Source organism: Coptis chinensis, chromosome 1 (genome assembly GCF_015680905.1).
Source record: "Coptis chinensis isolate HL-2020 chromosome 1, ASM1568090v1, whole genome shotgun sequence".
Classification (NCBI taxonomy): domain Eukaryota; kingdom Viridiplantae; phylum Streptophyta; class Magnoliopsida; order Ranunculales; family Ranunculaceae; genus Coptis; species Coptis chinensis.
This window is the reverse complement of record NC_141456.1, coordinates 7261518-7274889: the sequence shown is the minus strand read 5'-3', so window position 1 is coordinate 7274889 and position 13372 is coordinate 7261518. Positions and strand designations below refer to the sequence as shown.

The window sequence follows — 13372 nt, the reverse complement described above, 5'->3', positions numbered from 1 at the left end:
GTATGAGAACATGTCCACTTTGAAATGTGATAACACAATAACACTATTGGATTGAGTATTAGCATTTAGCACATGGTACGTTCCAAATTCTTAGTGTTTTTTTGTAAGCCGTGACAGGTGGGATACATAGCCAGCCAAAGATCTCCAACGAACAGGATTTTTTTTTAGATTTTCTATATTTTAAACAGATTATTTTTCTATATAAGAAAAATGAGAGAAAACAGAAACTAACTAAGCCGAACTCTCTTTTCTTAACTTTCTTTTCCATTAGCAATAATAAAATTTCACTCTTAGATCTTATAAAATGCCAAATTTTGAAGTTCTATTAATATCTTGAAATAGTTTTGTATGGAGAACATCAACATAATTTTCTTCAAAAGGAGAGGGACAATATTTCGGTAGTGCTGATCCATAAACGAAAAAGTACTAATTTTACTAGTGAATGTTCTAGTCAGCGTGCAATTACAATACCATACCACCAACTGATCTTATATAAGCTACAACAAAAATGGCTAAGAAATACTGCTTAAGTGCATAGCTAGCTCCTCTAAGGCTCTTAAAAGAAAAATGGCTAAGTACTACACCATGTCTCTTTTCCTTGTCAGCACTTTCCTTCATTTTTTGTTGGTGCACTGTCAAAGTCCTCTTGCAAAAGCACTATATGTTTTTGGAGACTCTCTCAGCGATAGCGGGAACAATAATTTTCTCCAAACGGTAGCAAAAGTAAATTACACGCCATATGGGATTGATTTTCCATCTGGTCCCACAGGAAGATTCACCAACGGCAGAACACAAGTAGATTTTCTTGGTATGTAGTTGTTTTGGTATGTAGTTGCTGTTTTGGGCCAAGGGGCGCACGCCCTCCCCTGGGAAAAGAAATAGTTTTTTGCGACTATCTGGCCAGGGCGCGCTCTGGGCTCTACACACATGCGTCCGGTTTTTTTTTTCCACAGCAAACCGAGACTAAGCGCTCTGGGCTCTACACACATGTAGTTGTTTTGGTATGTAGTTGTTGTTTTTTTCTCCACAGCAAACCAAGACTAAGATTTCACACTGAAATGTTGGACTAGTATAAAACATAAGTTAGGGTTTCGACCTAACTAACTTTTTCTTAGTGAGAGATCGAGTTCACTAAACTTTCTTTGTGAGAGATATTTTTCTAAATGAGAGAGATTGTGAGAGAACTAAACCAATAAGAAAAGAGAGTGAACATTCTTTGTGAGTGTGAGTGATACATTCTAAGTGAGTGTAGAGTGTTTCTCTTTATAATCTTGTATCTAGTACATCTAATCTATCAAAGGCTCGCCAGTAGACGTAGTCACATTGCCTAACCACATAAAACTTGGTCTTGTTTGAGTATGCTTTTATCTTCTCTATTTAATTTATATGTCTTGTGTTGATATTGTGTTAATCTTGGGTTGTTGCTTAGAGAGTTATTGAATATTTTGTTGGTAGTTGTTGTTGGTAGCTTCCGCGTTAGTAGCACCAGTAGTATTGTAGTAATGTAGACATCAAAAGTCACATTTCCGCGACTCATAGTAGATATTATAGAGAACACCAAAAACGATAGTGTATTGTATATACTTACATTGTCGCTTCTGATTGTTGTTGATCTTTGTTATTTTTAGCTCAATTGTTGGACCTACCATTTGCACCACCATTTTTGGGTCTTTCAACCAGTGACAAGATTAACATCAAGACGGGAATTAATTATGCATCTGGAGCAGGTGGCATTCTTCCAGAAAGTGGAACTGCACAAGTACATTTATCCATACCAGATACTAAAAATAAGATTTTTTTTTCGATAAACTGATACTAAAAATAAGATGCTTGATGCTTCAGAGTACATTTAACCAAACCAAGGAACCTTGACTTGATTTTTTTTCCTCATCAAGTGCAGATCAAATGAAGTTTCTCTGTTTACCTATTTTGTAGGGGGAAAAGTTGAGCTTCGGAAAGCAGATCAAGTACTTCGAAGACACTGTACTACTCAAAAAGTTTTCAACTGACTTCCAAAATGATTTGTCAAAGTCCATTTTTTATATTTCAATAGGCAGTAATGACTATATCAACAACTATCTTCAACCAGCAAACTACAACAGTAGCCAGATTTACACCCCACAGCAGTATGCAGATCTTCTGGTAAAAGGTCTCATACTAGGTTTAACGGTAAGAATCAACCATGGCATGTTTTTAATGCTGCACATCGGTCATAAAAATCCTTGGAAGTATGTCACTTCATCTCGTTCTGCCCCAGGTTCCCATGCTCACATGTTTAAACCTTATTTCCTGCTTTTAATGCACAAATAGGACTTAATAAATAACAGGGGAACTGTAAAAATTGTAAAGCATAAGGTAGTAGGACTTGTGTACTGCTCAAGTTTATTAGATTTTTAATTATCAGGATGTTATAACATGATTTTTTATTATTTTGTTTCTCACAATTGTTGTGCCTTTATATTGGCAGAAATTGTATGTTTTGGGAGCCAGGAAATTCACGGTGTTCAATGTTGGCCGTCTTGGTTGTCTTCCTGCTGTAGTAGACACTGCTAATCCTAGACCTACTACTCCATGTGTAGAGGCTGTCAATAACTTAGTGTTGTTGTACAACAACAAGCTTCCTGGTGCAATAACAGAACTGGAACGTGTCCTTGTTGGTTCAACCTTTGTTCGTGGAGATGGTTACGGTTTGAACAAAACTTCTGCTGAAGCTGGTAATATATGCATCGTAAAGTTCAATTACCCCATTAAGTAAGGACTTTGTTAAAAAAAGGTGTAAGACTACTTACAGGCATGGTTATATATGCAGGAATCACTGCACAACAAACTCCATGTTGTGCGGTGAATGGCGTTGGGCTATGCGTTCCAAATTCAACTCCATGCCCAGACAGAACTCTAGTCATATTCTATGATGCATTTCACCCAAATCAAGCAGTGAACAATGCTCAGGCGAATGATTGCTTTAGTGGATCCAGCTCATGTACTCCGATAAATGTACAACAACTTGCACAGAAGCAATAAGTCCATTGCCTTTAACTTTGGAGATGTGTTTGTGCGACTGTGTGTGCATGTAGTGTTTTTTCTGTTCCTTTCTGTTTTTTGCCGCAAAGCAAGAACGACTCAATAAAAGATAATAATATGAAGCTGTCTCATTAATCGTGCAGGGTTAACGAATTTGAGAGTTTAACCATCGATTTCGAGTTTTGATTAGGTTTTTTGGTCTTGTATTTGGTTGCCTAAAGTCTACTTTAGAAAAATTAAAAAAAAAAAAAAAAAAAAGTCTAAAATCTTTGCGATGGAGGCTTACACCTCGCTAGTAAAGCGTAGGCTTCAACAACGCCTCACACACTGAAGTGTACGCATGCTCAACGCTTCAAGGACATTTCATCAAACGCTGTTACAGCTTAAATATGGGCGAAGCCCAAAATCCCAAATGGATTGGTGATGTCATAGATCGTTCTAAGAATGGAATAAGTTGGTAAAATTTTTGGGTGATGATACCAGAGGTCTAGAACCCCGTTACACACTATTGAGTTAATGATCTCTTTAAAAACAGGTTTGCCCACACATTTAAAGCAGGGGCCAACTAGCAAAGTCTGTAAAACTTTTGGGTGATGATACTAGAGGTCAGGGGCGATTTTTTTATTGTTATAATGGAAGCATTCTCATTCATCAGCTAATATAATAGAAGATCGAAATTTCGCAAGTAGAGTATATCGCGAATTGGGTTTCCTAGATATAAGAGAAAAAAATTGGGTTTCCTAGATAAAAGCCTAAAATTTGAAAAATTAATCTTGCATTCTTGCCATGACTTTCCATGCAATATAGTCTATAAGAAGAGTGTTATGCAATTATGCAAAATATATTTTTCCAAGACATCACCTGGAATAATTAGAATCTTTACAGTATTGCAGTACAAACATTTGGGATTTCAAATCTCTTACTATTTAAAAATAATTTGAACGAAGAACATATCATACATAATTTGTAAAATAAAGAGACACCCTAAGGCCTAAGACATATATACACATCACACAATTGAGACAAATATATCTTTCTCCCTAGAAACTAGGAAGTTCATGTAAAGAGGATGGACGGGTGAGTTTCCATCTTCCCGGGCTGATAGGATCTGGACTCAAGGATAAGGTCCTAATTCTGGTGAATGATCTAGTCAATCCCCATCCATTATTACATTGGCCTTAATATAAGTCAGCAACATTTCTATTCTCTTCTCTTACGAAAAATTAATGGCCAACTACTATTGTATTGCTTTTCTCTTTTTCAGTAGTTTCCTTGATTTTTTGTTGGTGAAGTGTGAAAGTCCTCTTGCACCAGCATTATATGTTTTTGGAGACTCTCTCAGTGACAGCGGGAACAATAATTTTCTCAAAACCGAAGCTAAAGTAAATTACAAACCATATGGTATTGATTTTCCATCTGGAGCCACGGGAAGATTCACTAATGGGAAAACATTTGTAGATTTTATTGGTATGTTGTAATGATTTTCTTTTGTATTGGCACTTACTTGTTAAGGGTGTATTGTAGGGAGAGAATTCTAAAAGTGAAGGGACAAATTACTTGAATTTTCATATTTCTGACCGGCAGTTATATTTCTTGTTATTTATAGCGCAGTCGTTGAGGCTACCATACGCACCACCATATTTGGGTCTTTCAGCTAAGGACAAGATTAACATCAAGACGGGAGTGAATTATGCATCAGGATCAGCTGGCATTCTTCTGGAATCTGGAACTGCATTGGTAATTTAAGAGTGTCCATGACTACTACTAACTTCAGATCTCATCGTATAATTATTCATTTATTCGGCATATAACTTCCTGGCATTTTCTTCTTTGCTCAAAAGTACTAGCACATGCATTTTTCGTTTTCCCTAAATTCGGACGTGACAATTAATATGGTTTGTTGTTAATGGAATAAGAATACTAAATGATCTGCAGCGGCATGGTGCGTTAAAATGTAGCACTGAGCATTACATGTACTGCTGCACCAAAGTTTCAAGCTGTCAACAAACATGCGTGTATAGTTAGTGTATATGGTTCTAAACTGATCATCATGCCAATCTAAATTGGAATACCCTGAAGTCTTTGCTTGTCTACCCGAATGTTGTAGGGGGAAAACTTGAGCTTCGACAAGCAGATCAACTACTTCCAAGACACTACTGGGTTCCTCAAGACGATTTCAGCTGACCTTCAAACTTATTTGTCGAACTCCATTTTTGTGATCTCTATAGGCAGTAATGACTATATCAACAACTATCTTCAACCAGCAAGATACAAGAGTAGCAAGACATACACTCCACAGGAATATGCAGATCTTCTTTTAAATGGTCTCGTAGGAGGTTTAAAGGTAAAAATCAAACCATATGCTGATATGCTGCAATCGCCCCTCTTAATAGTCCATAACAGTATTCACATCCTCTCCTTCTTATGCTTTACTCCTAAAATTATTAGAAACATACCATATAAATTTAAAACCAGTTAATGCTTAAATCTGTAAAAGTTATATTCTTCCTCTTGAAATTTGGCATATGGTCATACCACTTGTTGCATTCCTGCTTAAATAAGATTTTATCGGCATATTTTTTTAATGTCTGTTCCTCTCACAATTGGTTGTGCCTACATTGGCAGAAACTGTACAGTTTGGGAGCCAGGAAGTTTGTGGTGTTTAATATTGGCCGTATTGGTTGTGCTCCAGGAATAGTATATAATGCTAATCCTAAGCCCATTACTCTATGCGTAGAGGATGCCAATAACTTAGTGTTGTACTTCAATAAGAAGTTTCCCAGGACGATAGCAGAACTGGAGCGTAGCCTTGTTGGCTCAACCTTTGTTCGTGGAGATATTTATCGTATGAATCAAACTTCTTCTGAAGCTGGTAATGCCTCATAAATCCAATTCCTAAAAGCCTTCTTGAGATTGTGTAAGACTACTTACATGAATGGTTATACAGGAATCAGTACAGTACAAACTTCATGTTGTGCCGTTGGTGGCAACGGGTTGTGTCTTCGAGGCTCACCTCCATGCTCGCGTGTGACTGAAGTGTGGGATGCATTTCACCCAACTGAAGTAGTGAACAAAGCTGTGGCGAGTGATTGTTTTGGTGGTTCCACATTCTGTACTCCGATAAATGTTCAACAACTTGTGCAGAAGCTATAAGTTACATACTCCTTTAAATTTTGAGATGTGTGTTCTCCAAATAAAGGATCTTGAGCTCATGCAACACATGAACTTTCATGTAAATATTTCTGAAGTTCTTCACTGCTTCTAATAATCAAAAGCTCGCAATTGCGTACTTGATGTATTCGGCTTATACACAAAATGCCAGATTCTATTATGATCATTGATATGAATTATATTTTATCACATAGATAATACTAGTGATGATCGTGGCTTCGAGCACGAGTTCTGTGGTGTAGATTTTCATTATTAACAGAAAACTGGCAATTCATGCATTTTGAGGTCTGCATCTTATTAGCCCCACAACAATTTTATCATTGTCATAAGCACCTAACACAACCTGGGCATATACATGGAAGACGTGATCTTATTCATGAACATTGTATGACAATATCCTAACAACCAATAGTTGGAGCTGACTGATTCAACTCAATCCTAAATGTTTAGACCCTATTTTGAATCTCAGCTCTAGAACTGGATCAACTTGTCTCAAAGAATTTTTTTTGATCACCAAACATGATAAATATATCTTTTTATCTTCTGTTCACAACTCTGTTTCTTCATTTAATTTCACTGAAATCCGTAAGTACTGACGCCCCAGCTTTGTACGTGTTTGGAGACTCTCTACTTGATTGTGGCAACAACAATTTCCTGGTAACACTAGCCAGAGCAAATTTCCCACCTTATGGTGTAGACTTCAGTGGCGGTGCCTCCGGTAGATTCACTAATGGCAAAACAGTTGCAGATATCACTGGTAAATATTGATTACTCTGTAAAACAGATTCAGTTTATTGGTTACTTTCAATTGTAAACATAAACACTAGTAATAAAAAACAAATATTTCCCTTATTAAAGTTTCATGCAGAATAAGTTAATCCTTGTCTCTGTTACAGCTCAACTGCTTGGACTACCCTTTGCTCCCTCATATATGGATCATCAGAACTTCCAAAACCTCACTGGTGTCAATTATGCATCTGGAGCAAGCGGCATTCTCGCCGAGACAGGAACTAATTTAGTAACAGTCTTACATTTTGATCCAAGTTATAAATAGTCCACCTTGAAAGAAAACTTTCTCATTGACATGTTACATGTAGGGTGAGCGCATATCCTTGGATCAGCAGATAAGTTTGTTCCTGAAAACCGTCGAAGAAGTGCTGCAACCGAAGCTTGGAAGCAAAAAGACCTTAACAGTTACTTGTCCAAGTCCATATTCATGGTTTCTACTGGAACTAATGACTATATAAACAATTATCTTCAACCTCTATTTTTCAATACCAGTTTAACATACTCTACTCAAGAATTTGTTCTCATTCTCATGGGCAAACTCTCTCTGCATATTGAGGTTAAAGTGCTCGATTTTTTTTGCTTTTAAATACATTCCGTTGAGCCAATAACAATATGTCCTGCCTTTGAATTTAATTGTCATTAGGATTTCTTAATACGGATTTAAAATCACTATTGTAACTTGTTTTTTTTTTTTGGAATTGGCAGAGGCTATATAGACTGGGAGCCAGGAAGATAATAATCTTTGAGCTTGGGCCTATTGGATGCATGCCAACGTATACAAATAGATTTAAACCAATAGGACCTTGCCTAGAATACTACAATCAGCTGATATCACATTTCAATAGTCAGCTTTCTACGACACTGGATCGACTAACAAATGTTCTTCCTGGATCACTTATTATCAATGGACAAATTAATGCCCTTGTCAAAAATATTATTGAAAATCCATCCAACTATGGTGAGTTTTTCAAATCGTAATGATTATACCTAAGTATCTAATCTCTGTTCTGAATGAGTTTTTATGTCTTTGTTCAGGATTTATAGACACAAAGAACCCATGCTGCATTGCTGGGGATGGGACTTTGGCATGCACTCCTGCTCTCCCACCATGCATGAGTGATGACCGATACCTCTGGTGGGACGGTTATCATCTCACTGAGGCAGCATATTCAATCATCGCGAAGACTTGCTATAGTGGATCACATATATGCTCCCCATTCAATATCAAGAAGCTGGCGCAAAAATGATTATGTCAATGTAGTTGACTGCAGCAGGCTAATTTGTTTAGGAGCATAATCTGTTGTGGACAACTGGACAATACCTCTCTTGTAAGCTAAATGAATTTGAATCATTGAAGAAAGTGCCAGTCTGACTAGAAAAGTTTACAAATCAAAATATAACTTCCTGATCAGAGAAAAATATATATTCTCAACGTCGATTACTAATTAGTCAAAAGATTAGTAGATATTCATTTCAAAATGAGTCTCTCCCCATAGAGTTGTTCCTCGATTGAAGAGAGTTAATGAATTTTAACTAATACAATTCTATTTGCACAAGAATCGGATAAATTCCTTGCTCCACTTATTTACATCCAGCAAAAATGGATACCCCTAAAGCAACTATAAGGTCAAGAATCAAAATAGTTGAAAACTAAAACAAAACAGTAATACACCATTACACTTCAAACAATCAAACATCTAACACACTTTCTGCTTGCCAACATTCTTTAACTTCATTCTGCCCACGACCAGCTCTTATTGACAATCCTCACAACTTGAGTTCCAATTTGTTTCAGCATATTCAGAATCAAAGACCAGCACCAAGGTAAACTCTCCAGCATCAAAAACACAAATGCCTTCTGGATGGACTGAAGAGTAAGTCCCTTCTGTCAGAAATAAGAACAGCCTATCAAACAAAGATGAAGATATACATGTATTTCACCATAATAGCTCCTCACTGCAACAAGCACGGGCTCTCAGTTGGGCATGACATTGGTAACCCACACTGAACATGCTCATTCAAAAGGTGCCAAAACAAGAAAGGGACTGCAAAGTGTGCCTCTAATCGGTAAAATCAAAAGTGTTTTGGGGAATGACAAGAAGCCACTACAGAATCTCTATAAAGTTCCGTCTCAGTTCATATTTAGCAGTAAGAAAGGCAATTTACTCTGTGCCTAGAGCCACCACCTCTCATCTTCTAACACCTTGCTAGACTAGAACTTTTGTTCGGACAAGACAGCTTTGACTGTATCCTTTACAAAGGCATAAAAGCATTCTCTACAGGAACTTGGCATTAAATTCGACATATGAAGCTGCTTGGTCTGATTATTATGTCTGCATACTGAATCAGGAAAGGGGCGGACGATGGATTTCTTATGTTCTAATCCACATGCTGCCAGAACGGTATGTGTTGCAAGCCTTGCAACTTCCTTGAATCCATCAACACCTACAGATGCAACACATTTTATGATGAAAAGATTCAATTCTGAAAAATCAAGTCCCTCACCAACTAAAACAGGCAACACACATAATGACAAAACACAAAGTAATTTTAAAAGGTCAATCAATGGCATAATGACAAGAGGGGCATGAAGATGAATTAGATGGTAAAACAATATCTACGTGGTTCACGAATCTATTCCTTACGGTTTGGGGACAATTAAGTCCCCATCAGCCCTTCTAATGCACAGAAGCCCATCTTAACTTTAGAAATTTCTTGTCATTTTGTCATGCTAATGTAAGTCAGCATGTTGGACACTGACACACGTGTTCATGTCGTTGTTAGATAGACTTTACCTAAACCAAAGGAATAAATTTCAGTGACAATGCAAGTGCTACATAACTAACAACAATTAAAAGGTAAACATGTAGGGATATAGCCAAAAAAAAAAGAATCCATCAAAACAAATAGCACATACCTAGCCGTTTATCCTTACTAAGCAATTTTAAATTCAGCTTAACCAATGATTGGACTTCACACTTTGCACCCTTGTCTTTGCTTACCATAATGTTGGCACAACTCTTGACCACGGTGCCTTTATTAGGAATCTCTTCCTCGGAGCAAGAAGGTGAACAAAACTTTGATCTTTTGGAAGTTAGGTCTGACACTCTACAAGATGGCTCAGTCTGAGAGATTGACCAAGTATTGCCACTTCTTTCATTAACATCTGAAGAGGCTCCAATGACATCCCAATTCTGTTCATGAAAAAGATCAACCGCATCGACCAAATGGGGCTTCCTCGCCAATGGGACCTCAAAAGATTGTGATGGGTGACTACTTGAAAGCCTCCGATGACATGCATCCCTACTAGGCCTTCCCTCTTCACAATTTTGGGACTTGCGCTTTCTCTGTGCTATTTCAAGCAATTGATGCCTATAGTTCTCTGGTGCAACCACTCCAAGATCCTGTTGTTGAAACGTGCTTCTCTTAGGCATGGAAATAGTTGAGCTTGTATTCTTTTCTTCCTTCGGTGGCTCTTGTTTACACAACTGATGACTAGAATTCTGATTAACTCTCTGAGTGGCCTCACGAGCCCGTTGTACTGATTTTGCAATATCCAACATCTTCCAGGCTTTATCAATATCTTGTGAACCTGCATTCTTTAGCCTTTCACCAGTAGAACTATCAACGGTACTGTTTTGTGTACAGTTATTAGAAGATGATGAAACCGGGTTCTTTCCATTGAGCATAAATGACAGCTGGTCTGTCATTCTGTTTCTTATCATTCTTCCCAACAGAATTAGGTACATTCCTATTCCTAGAGAAATATACTGACTCGTTTCTCAATGCATTCCAATTCTCACGCATCACTCTTATACGACTATGCACATTACGACAGTGTCTCAAGGTTCTCACACTAGACTTAGTTTTACCAGCTTTCGAAATCCTATCTCTGTCAGGCACACGAGCTGGACGAGTTGGCAATCGCTTTCTTTTTCCTCGAGATCTCTTCACATTGCCCGTACATGATTCTCGCACAATTTCCGAAATGGAAACATTCGAGTCAGAATCGACTGGGTCTTTATCGCTTTCACTATCAGCTTGTTGTGCATTCCTAGAAACAGTACAATCGTGGCAAAACCAGTCGCCCTCTGGTACAGTAGCACCCAAGCCAACACAGTAAGTATGAGCCGCTGAGTCACAAAGATCACATAGTAGTAAAAGATTCTCATCTGATGAACTATGACACTGACTACAATTCACTTGTTCGTACGGGTCATAAATCTGAGATGTCTGGTTTCCAAACAAGTAATAAAAAAATTAGTGGTCGTAAAATAAAATGTGTAATATTTATTTGAATAGAGTTAAAAAAGACGAACCTGATTACGGAGAGGGACGTTGACAACGCGTTCGTTAATGAAAACAGCGTGTTTAGCTTTTCTAACAATTTCTTTAAACCTCTGTTTACACATTGGGCAACGTGATTCGAGTTTAGCCCATTCCATAATACACAAGTAACAAAAGTAATGATTGCAACTGTCTATCCATCCTCGTATTGTCTTTTCCTCTTCCGAAAAACATATCCCACAAACTTCGGGTTCACTTATTTTCTCTTTTCCTTTTTTTGATGAAGAGAGGGCATCGGGATTCGTGTTGCCTTCTTCTTCTTCCATTGGAGTTGAGCCGAATTCGACAAGATTTGTTATTAAGCTAATACAAGAATACGTGTCCTTGTCGGCTTGGGCCTTAACCTGAAAAATATACAATACAAATTCTAGGCATTCTGGGCTTTTGGGCAAGTATGAACTTAATGCTTACGGGTCATTCTGAGTTTTTTTAAGTTGGCCTTAAGAGCATCACAAATGCATGTAACTGCACCTAAATCATCTAAACCATCAAACAATGTGGGACATTGGCCAGATGGTTGAGCTCTACGAAAGCCTGTAGCAGAATATGAAACTATGGCCTGAACATAGAAAATTGAGAGGACATGCTGCTAAGACTATACATAATAGTGAGTACGCAGATATGATGGACATCCAGAGAATGAGATCGTAAAGCAAATTCAATTATGAAGTTTTTACCAAAGATTGAGCTCAATATACGCATTTGGCATGATATTCATTGAAATAAAAATATAGACAATGTTTGATAGGAGCTATGGCAAATACAAATCATGGCAAATAACACTATTCACACATTTGTCACTATTTACCACTGTTTGATATGATTTCTGACCTGTGGCAAATATTTTTGAGTTTTGCCACAACTAGTGATGTGCCATGATTTTGATGCCACACCAAATTACACACAAATTTACCACAAACTATTTGTTATCATGTATAATCAAACAACAACAAATCTAGATTTGTCACAAACTATTTGCAATTGCCACTTTGATTACCATAACAAATTTGTCATTAGCAAATGGTGACAAAATTTGTCTTTGCCATAGCTCCTATCAAACACATCATATAGTTCCTTGTACTCGTATTTGTTAAAAAAAATGTGGTAGCTAAGTAAATATCCCATCCAAGAAAATCAAATAAAGAAAAATCACATTTGGAGTATAACAACATATCTATGTAGAGGCATCAAGTGTATATATTTGCCTCCACCATTCAGAATTTCAATGGATTCCAACTCTAGGTGGAAACATTCATAGCGGCATCAAGTGTCTAGCCGCATTTGTAGAGACAAATTTGTTGTTTCGGATGTGGATGTAGATGTCGCGCGCTATTGCCAATGTCGAGTATGGTAGGTCCTACTCCAAATTTGTTGGAATTGTTTGAGAAAATATATTCTACTCCAAACAGTAGTAATGTCGCGCAACATTTCCACTGTCGTGCCCACCATTGTCAATGTCGCATGTGGTAGATGCTACTCCAAATTTGTGACTTTTTTTTTGTTGGCCATTGTTTGTGGATATTTGCGTCAAATATAGCCTCAAACTTGACATTTGATGCCTCCACCACCTAGAGATGCTCTAAGTACTATGTAAAAAGTTTCTAACGATTGACAAAGGCTGAAGCAACTGCATTCTCTATTCAGTTGATATATTATATCTTAATTCACGTGTCGAAGACTTTACCCTTATTCTTGTACCACCAAAATATGACTTCACCCAGCCTAAATTTGTCAGTACAAGATCTATATGGCGCACATGAATAAGAAATTCTTCCACTGTCCTCAAACAAATTAATCAAATAAAAGAAGCGTATCGTTTAATAATAATTGCCATACCTTAAACTTACCAAGGGACATGCTTTCCCCATACTTGGATCTAGGGCTGGAAATGGAGCGGGTTCGGGTCGGATCAGACTATATCCATGCCCAGATCCATTTTTTCAATACAAAACCAGATCCGGATCCATGACCCGAATGGATCCAAAATGGCATACCATATCCGAACCATTTCTGTAAATGGGATAATCGGATCCGACCCGATGGA

The 13372-nt window shown here is 37.5% G+C and overlaps 4 protein-coding genes across 4 annotated transcripts; 3 read left to right on the top strand and 1 right to left on the bottom strand.

The window, feature by feature from the left end:
- The first annotated feature begins 257 nt into the window (after nt 1-257).
- On the top strand, nt 258-3152 carry LOC147521786 (GDSL esterase/lipase 7-like). The gene is made up of 5 exons (XM_086587104.1): nt 258-808; nt 1629-1759; nt 1936-2169; nt 2468-2714; nt 2810-3152. Exons 1-5 carry the CDS (start codon nt 568-570, stop codon nt 3019-3021), a joined length of 1065 nt encoding a protein of 354 aa, XP_086443230.1. The 5' UTR covers nt 258-567; the 3' UTR covers nt 3022-3152.
- A 1003-nt stretch (nt 3153-4155) lies between these two features.
- Nucleotides 4156-6312, top strand: LOC147521785 (GDSL esterase/lipase 7-like). The gene is made up of 5 exons (XM_086587188.1): nt 4156-4488; nt 4628-4758; nt 5129-5365; nt 5647-5893; nt 5969-6312. The coding sequence occupies exons 1-5, from the start codon at nt 4248-4250 to the stop codon at nt 6172-6174; spliced, it is 1062 nt and encodes a 353-aa protein (XP_086443314.1). The 5' UTR covers nt 4156-4247; the 3' UTR covers nt 6175-6312.
- A 399-nt stretch (nt 6313-6711) lies between these two features.
- On the top strand, nt 6712-9306 carry LOC147521784 (GDSL esterase/lipase 7-like). Its single transcript, XM_086566328.1, has 5 exons — nt 6712-6949; nt 7089-7210; nt 7687-7939; nt 8017-8154; nt 8421-9306. The coding sequence occupies exons 1-5, from the start codon at nt 6712-6714 to the stop codon at nt 8492-8494; spliced, it is 825 nt and encodes a 274-aa protein (XP_086422454.1). The 3' UTR covers nt 8495-9306.
- Nucleotides 8505-11664, bottom strand: LOC147521783 (uncharacterized). The gene is given in 4 exon segments (XM_086587267.1): nt 8505-9426; nt 9899-10694; nt 10696-11214; nt 11301-11664. Coding segments are annotated over 4 exon segments (1842 nt in total). The 5' UTR covers nt 11595-11664; the 3' UTR covers nt 8505-9193.
- Between the last annotated feature and the right edge of the window lie 1708 nt (nt 11665-13372).

Excerpts from the sequence above, each read along its gene's own strand:
- LOC147521786 (XM_086587104.1), top strand. The coding sequence starts at position 568 with ATGGCTAAGTACTACACCATGTCTCTTTTCCTTGTCAGCACTTTCCTT. Across the intron at positions 1,760-1,935 it reads CAGAAAGTGGAACTGCACAA|GGGGAAAAGTTGAGCTTCGG; the intron begins GTACATTTATCC and ends CCTATTTTGTAG. Across the intron at positions 2,715-2,809 it reads CAAAACTTCTGCTGAAGCTG|GAATCACTGCACAACAAACT; the intron begins GTAATATATGCA and ends TTATATATGCAG.
- LOC147521785 (XM_086587188.1), top strand. The coding sequence starts at position 4,248 with ATGGCCAACTACTATTGTATTGCTTTTCTCTTTTTCAGTAGTTTCCTT. Across the intron at positions 5,366-5,646 it reads GTCTCGTAGGAGGTTTAAAG|AAACTGTACAGTTTGGGAGC; the intron begins GTAAAAATCAAA and ends CTACATTGGCAG. Across the intron at positions 5,894-5,968 it reads TCAAACTTCTTCTGAAGCTG|GAATCAGTACAGTACAAACT; the intron begins GTAATGCCTCAT and ends ATGGTTATACAG.
- LOC147521784 (XM_086566328.1), top strand. The coding sequence starts at position 6,712 with ATGATAAATATATCTTTTTATCTTCTGTTCACAACTCTGTTTCTTCAT. Across the intron at positions 7,211-7,686 it reads CCGAGACAGGAACTAATTTA|AGGCTATATAGACTGGGAGC; the intron begins GTAACAGTCTTA and ends TGGAATTGGCAG. Across the intron at positions 8,155-8,420 it reads CACTGAGGCAGCATATTCAA|TACTAATTAGTCAAAAGATT; the intron begins TCATCGCGAAGA and ends CTCAACGTCGAT.